This window comes from Corvus hawaiiensis, chromosome 17 (genome assembly GCF_020740725.1).
Source record: "Corvus hawaiiensis isolate bCorHaw1 chromosome 17, bCorHaw1.pri.cur, whole genome shotgun sequence".
In the NCBI taxonomy this organism is placed as follows: domain Eukaryota; kingdom Metazoa; phylum Chordata; class Aves; order Passeriformes; family Corvidae; genus Corvus; species Corvus hawaiiensis.
In genome coordinates, this window is record NC_063229.1 from 8,555,065 (window position 1) to 8,571,572 (window position 16,508).

The window sequence follows — 16,508 nt, forward strand, 5'->3', positions numbered from 1 at the left end:
GCTCCCTGCCTTACGGCGGGTGTCGCGCGGCCCCGGTGGTTTGCGACAGGTTCGCGGTGGCGGGGCCCGGTGGGTGCGATGGACGTGGGGGAGCTGCTCAGCTACCAGGTGAGCTCGGGAGGCTGGGCCGTGCTGGGGGTGTCGCGGTCCCGTGCGCTCCGGCTGTCAGCGCGGAGGTGCCCTCGTTCGTGGCGCCGTTGCGGCGGCAGCGATGCTGCTCCGGCTCCGGTGCGGCCGCGGGCCTGGGGCGACCGCCGTGCGGAGCCTGCCCGGCCGCACTCGGTGCGCTCGCACGGGGCCTGGTTAAAGTGGCCCTCAGTTTTGGGGGTCTCTCCCCCTCTTCGGAGCAGCTGTGCCCGGTGGGACCCGGTTACCGGGGACTCCGCGGGACCGTGGCTTTGCCGGTGTTGTTTCGGCCGCAGATGGGCAGATGGGTGCCTGCCTGTGCCTGGAGCGAAGCCTGAGCTCGTTCCATGGCTGTTACACCATGTGTTTTTCTCCCTGTTTTATGACAAAACCTATTTAATTTCATTTTTTATCAAAATATTTTTTAAAAGTTTTCCTTGTAAAAGGAAAACCTTTTCGTTTACTCGGAGCGTTTTCTTCCTCTTGCCCTATGGTCACTGATTGCTCGTTGTGTGCAGGTACCAGGTGTGTTGATTTATTGTCCCAGGAGCAGATTCAGGGTGTTCTCTGTGGATCAGGGAATGAAGGTACGGATTGCCATAACGTTTTGATGCCTTGGCTGGAATAGTGTTGGGCTTTGCTTCAGTTCTCAGCCCAGGTGCAGCCGTGGGGTTTGCCTGGGTGAGGAAAACACCCCGAGACATCATCAGCCGTGTGTGGCCAGGTCTGCTCCTGAGCTGAGAGCACGGGATTCCTTATGGAACTCGGTGCCATCCTGGTGTCCCTCATTCTGTGAGGCACAAAGGTGAAGGGAGTGTCTTGCTGTTCACTCCATGTTTGTTCTTTGGAAATGTGTTGTTTGGAGACGCTCAGGGAGAAAGGGAAAGTCGCTGTTGGGTTTGAGAAGTTTCTCAGCAATTTTCCCAATGGTATTGAAGTGTCTGAGGCATGGCTGTGAGAGGAGTCTGTCTTTGAGAGCTCCACTGAAGTCCTCCTTGATAACCTCCAGGATGTTTCTTTCTGTGGATTGCTCTGTCTCAAGCATCCTGCTGCATCCAACAGCAGAGCCTTGCTGCTCTGAGATCTGTTCCACTTCTGTATTTCTCTGCCTTTTTAAAATGCAATTTCTCAACATCAAATTAGAATTTTCATTTCTTACATTCCGTTGATTCTTTGGCCTTCTCCCCCCCAGCTGGGGATTAGCAGTGTCATCCCTTATATGTCTGGGATGCAGGTTAAGGCACAGAGAGGTAAACCTGATTGATCTTTGTCATTTTTTAACCAAGTTTGGGGGTTTGTTAGTTGGTTTTTCTCTTGCTCTGAGAATGTGAACTCACAGGATTCCTTCCACTCTGGAGTCCATCCACTTTGCTTTGCTCACGTGGATTTTGTACAGCTTTCCCTTGGATGAGCTTTCCACATGGCGAGGGAGTGATTGCTTGTGACAGCAGGGGCTGTATTCTGGTGAGATAAAGAAATGCTGGTTAGCTGCAGGGTATCTAAATTTTAATTTCACTTCTTGTTGCTGGAATTGTTCTTATTTGTGGGGAAAAACATTCTGCAGCTTTCAACCAACTGCTGAAATAGTTTCTAAAGGATTTCTCTTAGCTCTGTGCTCTCCTGGGCTTTCACCTGAATGCAGGGGGTTCTTGTGTCACTAGCTGAGGTGATGCTTCAGAATGAGCATTGGAATTCAGTGGTGCTGAATTGAGACCTCCAGAATTGGGTACAGTGGTGAGTACAGGTGAAAGAAGTGGAGGAGCAGAAGGCAGGCAAATAGCTCTGATTCTGAGAAAATGAGATTCCCATCTGTGAGGGCATTTCTGGCTCAGAGGTGGGGGAAAATAGTTGGAAACAGCAGATTTTGCTGCCTCCCATCCTTCGGGTCAGGCTCTGCCTTCAGGTGGGGTGGCTTGGCAGCTCGCCCAGCAGCTCCTGGCCCACTCCAGCCCTGCATTTGGGAGCCTCCCTCCTCTGGGCTGAGGTGTGGGCTGGCTCAAGGTCTCCTTGGTTGTCCTCGCTGCAGGGGTGGCACCGGCTGTCGGGGAGGTGGTGTGGTGCCTCAGCTCTCTGATTTTAATCTCTTGCTGCAAATGAGTTGGTCTTCTCAGTCTCCCTCAGCACAACCTAAAATAATTGCTTTTCTCTTACACTGTTTTGAATTTTCTCCTCTAAATGTGTAATCTGTGCCCTTGCTTCGACAAGAAGATGTTCTCCCTCAGAGCCAAACTTGGCGTGGAAGACTGCAGGCACCATGCCACCAATTCAGCATCAAGTGTCTGCCAGAACGGGAAAAGAAAGCTCTTGCAACAAAAAATACAATTAAACAGCACCTGGCCGTTTATACAAAGCTCAGGAATCCATAAACTTTACGTGTTACTGCAAAACAGTTGCAGATGGTCTAAAGTGATGATTAAATATTGCTGCTGTTTGCCCAGATCCTCCATGTTTCGCCTCTGATTACAGAGGGTAATTAGGAGGACAAAGCCAACTCCGGGGCAATTCAGACTCTTCTTTCAGTTGTCTTGGGAGGGAATAAGGGAGATTATTTGAATTCTCATTAAAGGCAGATTTCATCACTGTGAGTGATCATTACAAACTGCTAATTTTTTAATGGAATGTTAGTAAAATCAAATAGCAGAAGAAGCCGTAACTAATGGGGGGAGATCTGAGTTCTTTGTGCTGGGCAATCTCCCCGTTGTCTGTCGGGGTTGAGTGTGGTGCGTACAGGGATGGATCTCCAGGTATCCATGGAGGCACATCATCATTTCTACTGCTGGTATGGATAATTTGCTGTCAATTTGCAACGTAATGGATGCATCTGATGGTAGGGGCAGCTCAGCTGAGCTGGTTGTTGACTGCTTACATCATTATTACCCCAGAAGCTCCTCCTGCTGGCAGGTGAACAAGGAGCTGACATCGGCTCAGCTGTCTGCCTCATCCCTTGGGATACTCTGCTCCTGGGAGTATGGCCTCATGCTGCCAGAGCTGTCTTGGTGCTCTCACAGGGTGGGACTGAATCTCTAGTTTACTTCCCAATGTGTTGTATTTGGCCACCAAACCATAGTGTATCAAGAAAGATCCCTGTCCTGCACCTCCCTGATGAGCTCCTTGGGTGGTTCAGAGCCTCACAAGGGAGGCTGGAAGGCACAGGGGTTCATTCCCTCTGAAATTAATAATCTGTATCCACGTGGGTACAGTGTGCACCTGTCATTGCATTTGCCTCAGTTTGTGTGATTTTGGAGCTCTTGAGTGTCTGAGATTTCTGATTTTCCTGAGGTACCAGTTCTTCCAGTTTTTAGCACTCGGATCCTGCACCATTTAGAAGTGCTGCGTGTCGCGCCTCAGGAAGAAAAAGCATGGAAGAGTGAGATTGATGGTAGCCTGGTTTATCACAAACACTGGAAACAAAATTAGGAGGTTATTGAAGATTCCTCTGGAGATTTGGGCTTGTTTTTAGGATCCCAAACTGACAGCTGCTGCGCTGCTTTCTGAGTGGCTCTTTGGAGCGGGCTGGGATGTGGGCACAGAAGAAGCTGTATCATTTATGAAGATTTATTTCAGATTTCATTAACAAATAATTTGTGAGCTTCACAGTAACGAGGTTACTTACAAAACAGATACCTCAGTAATATGAAACTCCTGAGTATTTCCTGACTAATATGAAACTACTGAGACCTCTCTAAACCTTCCTGATGTTTGGCAAAGGCTGAAGCAATCAGGATTCTGAAAAATGTGTATTCCAATTTTGTGGGGTGCTTAACCCTGATATTAATGTGCAATCACTGCTTGGAGGGAGCCCAGGGGTGCTGGCAGATTATTGTGCTTTGATTTAGGATGTTGTTTCCCTGTCCTGCGTGGCACACGCGGCGGGTGCTGCTCCTGCCGCCCACACCGAGGGCAGGCTCAGCCTTACCTGGCTGTGCACAGACCACGACCTGTGTCGGGTGTGTCTGGAGAAAGCCTGTACCCAAAGGCTTGGCCCCAAGCAGTGTCAGCTCAGGGAATGTCAGCTAACAGACACAACCAGTACAGGAGGACTACGAGAGAAAGGGAAAGATAATTCTCCCTTTCCCAATTACCAGCTTCTGTTTACTTTATCATATTTTATAAACAGAAGCTTTTTTTAAACCCTTTTGTATTCATTGGTTTTTGTGTGGTGCTATCAGTGTTAGATTTAAATGAAAATGCCTACTGAATAAATTACTGTGAATGCTCTGCATTCAACAGGAACAGAATTAAGCTTAGCTAACAAAACAACTGAAAAATGCTTTTCTTGTACATTTTCTAATGAATCCCAACTTCTTGCCAGATTCACCTTAGCACAACTAAGTAAAAAAACCCATATTTTGTTTATCAAATGATTAACTTTCTCTTTCCTACCAGAAAGGCAGAACTTGTGCAGATGTGTGTGAAGCTGTGGAATTGGTTAAATAAATGTGTTTGGACACAATCTATGTGTTTGCTGAGCGAAATACACCAGGCTCAGTGCAGCAACCTATGGGCTTAATTCTTGCTGGTTGGTAACAGTCCTTTGGAAAACACAAATGCAAGCCCAAGATGAAAATCAATGAACAGAAACTAATGCCTGCCTTAAATCAGTTGTTCATGACTGTGCATCTCTTGTGGAATGAGCAGGACCCAGGTGTTCCACTTGGGCCTTGGTTTCGTAGCTTTAATAGTGCTGGTTGGGAACGGCGACGTTCTTAGCGAGGTTTTGCATAACATCAATAAGGAGAGGCAAAGCCTTAATGCCTGCTTAATAGCGTTTGCCTGGAATTCAATTACTGCCTATTGCCAGGCTGCTGGCAGCGTTAATGATCACACACGGGGCACTTCCATGATTTATCATAATGATTCTGCTATGTGTTAGAGACGCCTCCCCCAGCAATGCATAAATACAAAAAAGGGTAAAATAATTGAGATGGAAGCAAGGGTGTAAATTCCGGTCTTGAGAATTGTGTACTCAGAGGAAATGGGGTGGGTTTCATGATGCAGTTTTAATTTAGGTTTTGTTCTGGGATGCAGTCCCTTCCCATGACACATTACTTTGCATCTGACAGACCCCCAGCTCCTTCAGCCTTTCATTACACTACAGACTCACCAGGAACTTTGGCCCTTTTTAATGTTTAGAAATAAGAGTGAGGAATGAGATTTCAATTCCAAATTAGGAACATCAGTGGCAAATCTTGTTGAGATTTTGATGTAAATTTCAGGATTTATGTCACTAATTGCGGTATCTGTTTGTGACATTAATCTGTCAAAGGTGGTTTAGAATGAGTTGGGTATTAGCAAGGAGTGAATGGAAGGACATAGGAAGGGCAGGGACCCTTGTGCCATAAGGAGTATGGATTTACTGGAGATTTTTCTTTCAATGATGTCATTTAAAAGAGCAGCTTTTCCTTGTTCTTTCCTTTAGTGGGTTGCTGGTTGCTCAGGGTTGTTTGAATTATTGGTTTTTGTCGATGACACGTTTGTTTCCAAATGGATCTATGTGAAATTATATTTTAATGTACCTAGAAGATAAGTAATAGGAATCTGCTTAAAAAAAACCTCAATCCACAAAACCCTCCAAGCAAATAAATTTTTCATTTCACAGAATGCCTGGGTATGCTTCCATGTCATGGCTATTGAATTATGAGCCGAGTAACTGCTTTAAAAGTGCACGGAGGCACTTTAGGAGAGTTTTAAGTCAGGAATGTACCATCCGTAATGGAAATGGCACAGAAGATATAGGGAGAAAGGAGACAGATAACAGAGCTTGAACAGGTCTGCCTGGGAGCGAGCAGCTACAGCTTTGATTTGTGCTAATGTGTTGTCTGGGAAACTTGATTCTGCATCTTCCCTAAAGCGGTGACAAGGTGGTAACCCTGAAAACAAGGTGATCTCAGCCAGGCTGCTGTCTGGCCTGCTTCTTAACTATAATTAACTCCTCATGTGCTTTTTAGGGCTGGGTGGGGGAGGCTTTGTATTTTTTTACATCTCCCGAAAGCAGCGTGTTCTGCAGAGCAGATCGTTTACCAGCTTGTCATTGGTACTGGGCTGTGCTGTGGTGCAGCGGAGCTGGAACCACAGAGGGATTCCCTTATGAGCCTGGAAGGTTTACTGCCCTCTACAGCCTAAAAGTTCCTAACCTGCCAGGGAGCTGGAAATCCCTGTTTTGATGCTCACAGTCGTGCCAGACCTGGCAGGAGAATGACACTGTCACTTATTTCCTCTGCACCTTTATTTGGATCAAATGCGAGAAGGATCCCAGTGTCAGTTAAAAGCAGGGCCTCTGTTCATGGAAGCCTGGTGTGAGTTTTGCCATTTTAGACAAAGGGTCCCACAGAACAGAAGGGGGGGGGCTGCCTGCCAGGTGGTGTTTTATAAATTAAGATGGATGCATGTTAGTCCTAATGAGGTTACAAAATCACCTACCAGGTGACTTAAGCAGTGATGTAAAGTAAAAGTATTTTTGTTATTTTTAAATAGTAAAGAATTAAGCTTTGTTTTGCTGTAGTTATAGAGCATGGAGTACTCCTGTTCCAGCTGGGTTGTCCTTCAAAAATATGAGAGAACAAATTTAATGTCCTTGTAGTTTTTGAGGGGAAAGTTTTTCCTTCTATTGCAAAGGCTTTTATCCCTTTCTGCCTGAATGAAAACATGGGATTAGGATTAATGGACTTTTTCTTGTCCTTGACAAATTACCTTTAATTTTGACAATCAGCTAGAAATAGTGGAATAAAATAATAGGTTGTTCCAAGCAAACCATGATGGTTTGGGTGCTGTATAGTCCAGTGCCAAACCCCTTCAGAGCTGCAGAGTCCTCTTTGTCCTGCCTAGGACTGAATACTGAATGCAACTGAGTTGGGTGATTCTGCTTTTACACATCAGCAAACTTCAGACAGAAGGATGGGGGTGAAATGGGATGCACGCTGGAATTCAATGTAATCTTGTATATGTTGTGGGTAAAAAATTATCTTTCCCTGCTCTCTGCTGAGCATATCAGTCTGCTGGCTGTGAAATGGGGGGTTGTCTCAGCTGAGTCAGCAGATGGGGGTTCCTTGATGGGCAGCCGTGCCCCACTGAGCAGGGCTGTTCGGCCACTCCTTGTCTGTGCACTCCTCGTCCTTGCTGTCTATGAAGATATTTTCCCATGAATTGTGTTCATAGATCAAAGAAGGTAGGATGTTGACACAGCTCTTGGCAGAGGCATTTATCTACTCATGTGATGTTCCACTTCACTAAATTAATTTCCTTTCCAGTTTTTAGAGTTGTTAAGTGTCACGGAAGCTAATTTTTTAAACAACTTGTAAGAATTTCCACAGTATGGCTTTTAATATTGGTATTCTGGTTTGCAAGGGTCACTAAACACTTGTATTCATTCACCTTTTATTTCTCTGACTTCAGCCTAACAGAGGGACAAAAAGACCCCGTGATGAAGAGGAAGAGGAAATCAAAGCACGTCGGAAACAAGCCAGTGCCCGAGAACATGGTCGTCCTAGGGAAGAGGAGTCTGCTGCCCTGGAAGAAACTGATGATGAGAAGAAGAAACTCCTTCAAATAATTGAGAGGGATGGAGAAGAGGAAGATGAAGAAGTAAGTCCTGTGGGAAAGGAGAGGCAGTGGAAATAACCGAACACCAAACCCTTTCTCTGTGATTGCCATTTCTTACTATGTAGGTGGTGAGACTTAACGTGATTTTCCTGTGCTCGTACAGCTTCAGTTTGTGGGTTTGCTTTCCTGCCCTGTGGGGTGTTCATTAATTTCAAATTTCTCAAATATATCAGCTGAAGATTTAAAGCGGGGGAAAAGGGAGAAGGCTTTCAAGTCTAATCTGTTTGGTCTGAGAATACCCAAATCATCTTCTAAAGTATATTTTTAGGAAACAGTTTCTGTGTTCTAACCAATTTCCTAACTATTGTTCTCATCAGTGCCCCCAACCATGCAGCTTCTCCCCCTCTTTGTAGCTGTGCAGCAGCAGCAGCAAATAAACAAACATTCTTCTGTACAAGAAAGGTCTTGGGTCAGAGGAGGGGGGTAGCAGCTGTCAAGGGTAAATGATTTCAAGCCTTGGAGACAGAAATCCAATGCTGTGTTGGCCTTTCTGCCAAGGGCCAGGGAAAAAATCACTTTATAAATGTGACACATGGATTGGTATAAATCTAGAAGATATTTGCTTCCTGCTGCCCGTGTCCTCTTTGATAAAAAAACAAGTGATATTCACCACTGCAGAATCATGTAGCTTTGTAAAATATCATTGTCCTTTGTATACAGCACTGCCAGCATCTGTCTCTAAGAATCTCCCTCCTTTTTTTTGATGTTGAGCTATTGCCATGACAGTTGTTGCTGATGGCAAGGAAGGATAATGCAGGATTTCTGTAGCATTTGAGCTCCAGGGAGGATGAATCGACAGAACCAAGAGTCCTTCTGACTGGGTAGAGTCTTGTGGATTCCTGCAGTGTGCCAGTCCCTCGTCTTTGTCAAGTGGAGTCCTCCCAGCCAGACATTTTAAAGGCTGAAAGTCCAGGCTTTCTTTAGAACTCAAATCTCTTGTTTATTACTTTGGACAGCAGTTAATATAAGTGCCATTAAAATGTGCTTTGTCCCAGTAAATTTCATGGCAAGAAGCTAATCTGTAGGACACTGCAATACTGAATGCAAATTCAATACAAGATATAAAGCTGATCCTAATGGAGATATTGTAGTGATATGTGTTAGAGGAAGCAAAGAATCAAAGGGAATAGAGGGAAGCAGTGTCAGCATGTGTGGCTTGAAATCCTATTGCAAGAAGAATGTGCTTTGGGCACTGTAGTATTGATTAGCTGAATGGGGTGGTGACATGAGTGGGATGGCAATGAGACAGGTTGGGCAAAGGAATGAAGGAAATCCAATAATAACTAAAGGCTCCAGCTGGTGTTGTTATTGTAATGGAGTTTGCTGAAGAAATGGAGGTTTTCTCTCTCATACCAGATTGCTGCTTAGAGTCACTGACCAAACAATCTTCAACACCAGTTGCAACTCTTGATTTAATCCTGAGCAGGGGATGGACACAAAACTCGGCTTAAGATGTGAGGTTGTCTGGTTTCGTTTTTGTTTTGAGAGCTTGTCTTAAACAGTGGTTGTAACACAGTCAAACAGAGGAGAGGGAAGAGGCTACACAGGGAAATCTATATCATCAATTTTTTAATAAAAGAAGTGCATTAAAATCATAAGCTAAGGAAAATGTTTGTAGGTGTCAGGGAGGCAGCTGAGGTTACATTGCTGCTGTACAGTAGATATACAACTCCAGCTGAGAAACACCTTAGGAACATTTACAAAATAAAGAGAAAATACTAGAATAGAATATTGATTTGATTTTTTTTTTTTTTTAGGAAAACGCTTTAAGATAGCAGTGAAAGCTTATCCAAGTGAGGAAAATGCGGAAGAACATAAATTCAGGGCAGTTAAATGTAGACTTACAAAAAGCAATAGCACAAGGGACTTCTGCAGAGAAGCTCTCTGTGGGCACAGGCTGTGAGTGCAGGTTTGCTCTGTCGGAAACAAAAAAGCCTCGATATGTACTGGTGGTGCCAGGTAATAAGAGGTGTAAAAGAATAGCTCAAGGTCCAAGCTGGAGTGGGTAGTGATGGTGTGTAAGGTGTTTGGCAGCTCTCTGCAGTGATATTCCAGAGCTGGCTGGAATTCCAAGGGCCCTGGGCCTGGCTACAGTCCCACCACATTGCTGGTATTTCTCCAGCCATCCAAAGCTCACCTCTCTGCCTTTTCTGATTTGGTCAGGAGGAACCTTTGGATGAAAGTTCAGTGAAGAAGATGATTCTAACCTTTGAGAAGAGATCCTACAAAAACCAGGAGTTGCGGATCAAGTTTCCTGACAATCCAGAGAAGTAAGACCATGCTTAACTTTTTTTCCTTTGATTTTAGATGTAAGCCCTAAATGAATTACTGGAATGTAGAGATGTTTTCAGTTACATAAGGCTTATGTAACAGGAGTTATTGCCTTGTAGTTCTTCTAAATTCTATTTGAAACTGACTTTGTTAATTAAAAATGGCTTCATTGAGTCTGTGGTGGGGCCAATATATGGCTGGCAGCACAAAAACCATGATTAGCAATAATTAAAGGTTTCATCCCATCATTTGATGTGAAGGTGTTGTGCTTGCCAGAGGTCTGTGTGGGGAGAAAATAATTTCATGTCAGCCAGTGCTGTGATGAGCAGAATGGCTAGATGGGCTCGGAGAGCCACATGGGGTGTTTTGTGTTCTAGAAGCCTCTTCCTCCCTTCAAGGTGTTCTGTTACTCACATTAAAGGATTTCTTCCTACACTTCAATGCCATTATTTTTTGTCCAGTTTGCTGTCCTTTCCATTATCCTTTCCATTACCCAGATTATTTTTATGGACTTCAGACTCATGCAACCCACATACCAATATGTGCTACCTAGGAAAGGTGCAGCGCTCTGCAGAATTTGTTTTATAAGCAGGTTTTTTCATGTGTAGCTACAGCATCTTGATTTTAATATTTTCTTGAATTTTTTTTCTGAATTACAGAATTGGAACAAATCTGCTTATTTACTCTATGTCAATTATCTAGTAGAAATGCTTATCCTGCTACAGGATTAAACCTCAAGGGGCAGGTGTAGGACAGGGAGGATAGAAATGCCAGTGCCATGTGCACCTGGGGTGACAAGTCCTACCTGGTGTCTCCTGGAAGGTAGTGGTCCCTTCTTGCCTTTTTATTACCCTTTTTTGTCTTGCCTCAGGTTCATGGAGTCGGAACTGGATTTAAATGACATCATTCAGGAAATGCACGTGATCGCGACCATGCCCGGCCTGTATCACCTGCTGGTGGAGCTGAACGCTGTGCAGTCTCTGCTTGGGCTGCTGGGACACGACAACACAGATATCCTTCAGTTGTTAAAGCCCCTCTCATGGGAGAGGCTTTCTACAGACTTTTCTGTAATCTCTCTTATCCTCTTTCCCAGGCTCCTGTAGATGTTTTTCCTCTTCTTTCCACCACACTGAATTTATGTGTTGTTTTTTTGATTTTTTTCCCAGTGAAAGCCTTCTTTGTTCAAGTAATATTGATTCTGATTTTTTTCCAATGCTGTTATTCTCCTCTTTTGTTTTATGACCCTTTCATGTAGTTTTTGAGTGTCAGTGTTAGAGTGTCAACAGATGAGCAGCAGAGGAGAAGTGAAGGCCTGGGCTTAGCAGCAATAATCTCAGACTCTGCAAACTTCATCTGGAATAGCCCCAGTGAAAATGAAACTATTTTACCCCTTCTTGCTGAGAGCTGAGCTGTCAGGCTGTCAGCTGTTTGGACTAGCTCACCGCATGCCTGCCTTAGTTTGTAAACGTGCCGTCTTCATGTGCCCATACCTTTAGTTTGGTGTGCGCGGAGCTCAAGGCTATGGGTGACCCCTCTGGTTAAGTACATATCCAGAGACAAATCCCTTTCCATGCTCAGTGAGGTCTAGTGTCACTGAACCTAATCCCTTTGTGCACCTGGCCCATGTGCCTCTGAAGCTCTGAGGGCATCTGAGAAAGAGTTTCCCATTTTGGTAGTGTTGATCAAAAACAGCGTCTTTTTTTGAGTATCCTGGTGCCTTGATGCTTAGCTGTCAGCTGGGAGCTGGCACTATGCCTGGTTCACCACTGTGCAGTCTGTAAAAGCAGAGCTTAGCCCGCTTTGCTTGTAAAATATTCTATAGCAGATTAAGCTGAAAAATTGTTCCATGACTTGGGAGATTGTGTGTCTGTGTCCTGAAAACATCAGTGAGTGGAGGGAGCAGTGAAGCCCCCTGGAAAGGGCACTGGGTGCTGACCTGCGACTCAAGCAGTCCTTTTTCCATTTTTATTGATCCATGGCCTTAGGAAGGTAATTTATTCTTTGCTTCTTTATGTGTAAAGGAGGAGATAACACCAGCTTTCCTGAGGTGTTTTGGAATATACAATGTGAAAACGCCTGTTAGTGCTGAATCTGAATGTTGTGGTCTGATGCACAGATCTTGGTTTTCTTTTTTAGCACTTTTCTTTACAGCACCATCTATTGAGAATTCATAATTCATTCTTTCTAAGTGGGTGCAGTGATCAGAAGCTAAAACCAAAACATAAATATTTTATTGCATGCCAGTTTATATTAGAGAGCACTGCTTATGTGTTCGGGTATTTTGACTTGCATCAGGTAGAACCTTGATGTGGTGAATGCTGGTCCCTGCAAAACAGTAAACCCCACAGCTTCCCTTATCCAAGATCTGCAAGGAAATGGCTCTCAAATAACTGTTAACAATTTATGTTGTACAGGGGGAGGCTCCTCCCGTGCAAAACCAATTTCGTGGTTACTGTAGTTTAATTATTTATTTTATACCAAACACCGCAGACTTTTTTGTACTATGCGCTTTTATACTGAATTTCTCATTCATAGGAAAAAAAGGAATTGTGGGAATATTGATTGGGATAGCAGAGCTGTTTTCCAGATGAAGTGCACAGGAGTACAGCTTGCTTTGTCCTGTCAGCCATGGAAAGCTTTGTGCTGGGGTCACTGCTCCTTGTCAAAGACTTGTCAGGGTTTCCACTGTGAACTCTTTTTATTTAGTTTGCAACTTGCCTGTCAGTGAGTTTACGGGTAGGAATTTGGCCTGAGAACTGCAATTTTGGGAAAACTGTATTTCTTATTATAAAACTGCTGAAGTGTTTTGAGCTCCGTTGGAAGCAGAGACTGCTGCTGCTCACGTACAGGGTAGAAGCACTATTAAAGTGAAGCATCTAGACATAAAACTGAATTGATACAGCTCAAGTTTTCTAATGACGTTTTGTTAAAACAAATGGGAAGATATTTTTAAAATGAGTTCTTCAAGGAGAGAACTAAACAAATGGCTCTTCAGATGTGATTTAAATGTGGTGTCTTGAGGGACTAATGCAAGGAGACAAAAGCAATGTCCAGGGGGAGCAAATAATCTGCTGAATGATTCATACAGTTTTACACAAAGCATGTGAATGAAAGATGATCACCGACAAGATTTTAGTAATGAAAGACATGAAAGCTTCAAGCGAGGCTTTGCTTTACTGTCTCCTAAATTTTATAGGACAGCTGATACTCTCACTGCGGGCCTCAACAGAAGCTTCCCAGACAGGAATGTCCTGCATGATGAACTCAGCAGAGTTCTTTGCTGTGCACTCTCAAAAGAACCTGGTTCAGTTGTCTTTGTAGCACCCAGGAGAAACAGAAATCTTCAAATGATTCCTCCTTGAGCTTTTTCTCCCACGAGTTGATGAAACCTCATTCCTTCAATTTGTCCTCTACATCCATCATGTACTAACCCCCAGACCATCTCAGTGGTCCTCTGCTCTCCCAAGCCCAGTATTTTGGGGTCTCTCTTTTATTGTGAGAGCCCACAGCTGAACAAAATATTCTGCAAGTTGCCCCATGAGTGCCAGAGAGAAGGTAAGAATTCCTTCTGTTGACTTGCTAGTTTTGCTCTTGCTGGTGCAGTGCAGTCTGTGATTAGCCTTTGTCACTGCAGTGACACTCTGCTGAGGTGACACTTAGCTGAGGTGACACGCTGGTGACTTGCCTGCAGCTTGTCAGCAGAGGGTCCAGGCTCTCTCTTGCAGAACTCACCTCTCCAGCCAGCCCCAGCCCACGGCTGAACCTTGCTAAGAAAAGACAGATGAAAATACTTTTCCTGTTGCTGCTTGTGTGTCTGAGCAAATGCACAAATAGGAGACCTGGGAGCCAGTTTGTCAGCCCGGGCACTTGAGAGAGATCCATCAAAGAGTGGTTATTTAGGACATGCAGAAAACCACGTCTCCTGCTCTGCCCCTGGGACGCAGGCGGGATTGATCAGTGTGTCTGAGAGAATAGGGAAGTAGGTCTAATGAGCTGGAATACGTCTTGTCGTACAAGGGAGCTGTGCAGCAGGCAGGGGAGCTGTGTGTTATGCAGCCCAGAGTTAATGAGTGAAAATTGGGCTGGCAGAAGCTCTGCGGTTCCTGTGAGGGCTGCAGTTTGAGGAGCATGCTGCCCTAATTGGGCCGGGCAGAGGGGGGTGATGCTCCTGCTGCTGGCAGTGCCCTTGTTAGGTGTGTGTGTGTGCAGGTTAGCAGGGCTATCACTGAGAGCAGAATACCCAAATCACATTATTATAACTCATTTCTTTTTGCTTGTGTTCAGTCTTGACAATGCAGGACGTTGCCTTGTTAGACCAACTCCAGCATGTTTGATTTGAAAAAAACAAGTAGCTACCATGAAGAAAAAGTAAAATTGCCTGATCCAGTAAGCACAGAATCACTTTTTTTTTAATCATTCCTAGTTGTTCGGATTCCCTAATTTTAGTGCTTGTGGGGAAGCTCTGCTGCAGTAGTCTGTGTACTCTTGTGTCTGGTATCCCGTGCCCTGCTGCTGTGGTTGTAATGCGTTGTATCACCTCACTGGTAGTGTATCGCCAGTTGCTTTGGGGTCGTGTCATGAACACGCTGGCTGGCCTAAGAACCATCTGCTATTGGTACTAAATGTGTCTGCCTCCCTGTTGGTTGTCCTTAATACCCAGCACATGTTTCCATAGCTGTGGTTGACTTGCTGCAAGAGCTGACTGATATTGATACTCTCCATGAGAGTGAAGAAGGAGCCGAAGTCCTCATAGACGCTCTCGTAAGTAGGAAACCCCAGATTATTTCAGTGCCTCAAAATCTGCCTCAGCCCAGCAATGAACACTGACCCATCCTGCTTTCTGCAGCTCTGGGTGTCTGTGTTGCCAACATCATGATGGAGATAGCCAGGAGAAGCCTATTCTGAACCTGAGAACACAATGGGTGTTTTGAGTGAAGTGCTGGAGTTTGGGGAGTGGGTGGTTGCACCACTTCTTTTTTGGAAGGAACACTGTCATATTGCAAAGTCTGTGTGGGCTGGGAGATTTTTTTGTGCAGGGAGGGAGAATGAAGTAATAATATTTGTGACTTGGACAGTGTCCCATTGAAAACAGGAGCTTTGTTTTTGCATTTCCCTTCTCTCTTGCAGAAAAGGGTGACCTGCGTTCACCCATGGAAAACTGAAGTTTGTGGCAGGGACTGTTACCCAAAGGACAGTGATGCTGCTGTGATCTTTCAGTCTCACCTCTTGCACAGGAGACTGGTTGTCTTCTACCCAGTAACTCTTGTTTCAAGCCCAAAAATCTGGCCTGGAACTGGGGCATCTGTTGGTGACAGTGTGATATTTTTCTTAACAAGAAGTAAAAACTTGAAAGTTTCCCTGTAGCAGAGCAAATGAACTTTAAGGGTGGAGGAGGCTCCAGAAGTAAGAATCCCTTTTGGCACAGAGAGTGAACCAACCCAGAAGATTACCTAGGTGGGTAGGAGATGCATTGGTTGGTATTAAGTGTTCCCTGCACAGTTAACTCTCTGAGTGCCTCTTGACCTCTTGGAAAAGGATGGATTTCCCTTTTTCCTGGTGTTTCTGCTGGATGCCTCCTGCTTCCAGGCTGCAGAAGGGGGATACCAAACCCTCCAGAGAGGTGATGCCCAGCCAAACATGAGCTTTACAGGTTTGTCCTACCTTGGAGCTGGTGAATTGCTGCCTTTGAGGGTCGCTATGGCTGTGTCTAGTTCTGTAACTATTGTGTTGAATTTGGAAGACAGGGAATTACAGGTTTTCTTTTGTTTGCTTTGTTTGGCTGCCCTGTTGTCTCCTACAATCCAGTCACTATAATGTTACTTTCCAAAGGTTAATGATGGTGCCCAGAGCCCAGTTCTCCAGCTGGCCTCTGGGCTGTTGTTAATTACTCTGCCTTGGTGGGGAGATTTCTGGGTGAGTGAAATGGGAGAGAGGAGCTGCTAGAGAAGATGTTTTCTATAAAATATGTGGAGAGGTAGTAAATCAAGTGAAGTTCTTTCTCTGTTTTCATTGTCACCAGCCCACTGATAATAGCCATGTTTAGAGGTTTCATTGTCTTCCTTGAAAGAAACAAGTCAGGCCTATCTTGGGAGAAATGTTTACATATCTGCTTTTTAGATTACTTTTTTTTTAAAGAAAGTAGATAAAAGGTTCTAGGGTATCTGAAGATGCTTGCACTGTATTCCACAGCACCCTGTATTTGTGTTTTTTCCACATATTGACTGGGCCCAAAGCTGGTTAAGAGTGTTTGAATTGGTAATGTTATTTTGTTAAACTGGTCCAAGCTCATGTCCACAATGGAAAGTTTGCCAGAGTCAAGCTGGACTCTGTCCAATTCCAGTTTTAAAGGCGTATTTTGGGTGTGAGCTCTGTGATTCAGGGACTCCCCCCTTGCCCTGTGTGGTTTTCCTTAACTCACTGAAGTAATCTCGGTGCATTTGTCTTGACAGGATTTAAATAGAGGCCTTCAGCTGGTGATCGTTCAGCTCTTGGGTTTGGATCTGTGGGTGTGA

General features: G+C 44.7%; 1 protein-coding gene across 1 annotated transcript in view; it reads left to right on the plus strand.

The window, feature by feature from the left end:
• Nucleotides 1-16,508, plus strand: part of CTNNBL1 (catenin beta like 1) — a 47,389-nt gene continuing 30,881 nt past the window's right edge. The window contains exons 1-5 of the mRNA XM_048321846.1: nt 1-108; nt 7,519-7,707; nt 9,889-9,995; nt 10,868-11,007; nt 14,660-14,757. Of these exons, the coding sequence (XP_048177803.1) occupies nt 79-108; nt 7,519-7,707; nt 9,889-9,995; nt 10,868-11,007; nt 14,660-14,757 (564 nt within the window). The 5' untranslated portion in view covers nt 1-78. The remainder of the gene's footprint in view (nt 109-7,518; nt 7,708-9,888; nt 9,996-10,867; nt 11,008-14,659; nt 14,758-16,508) is intronic.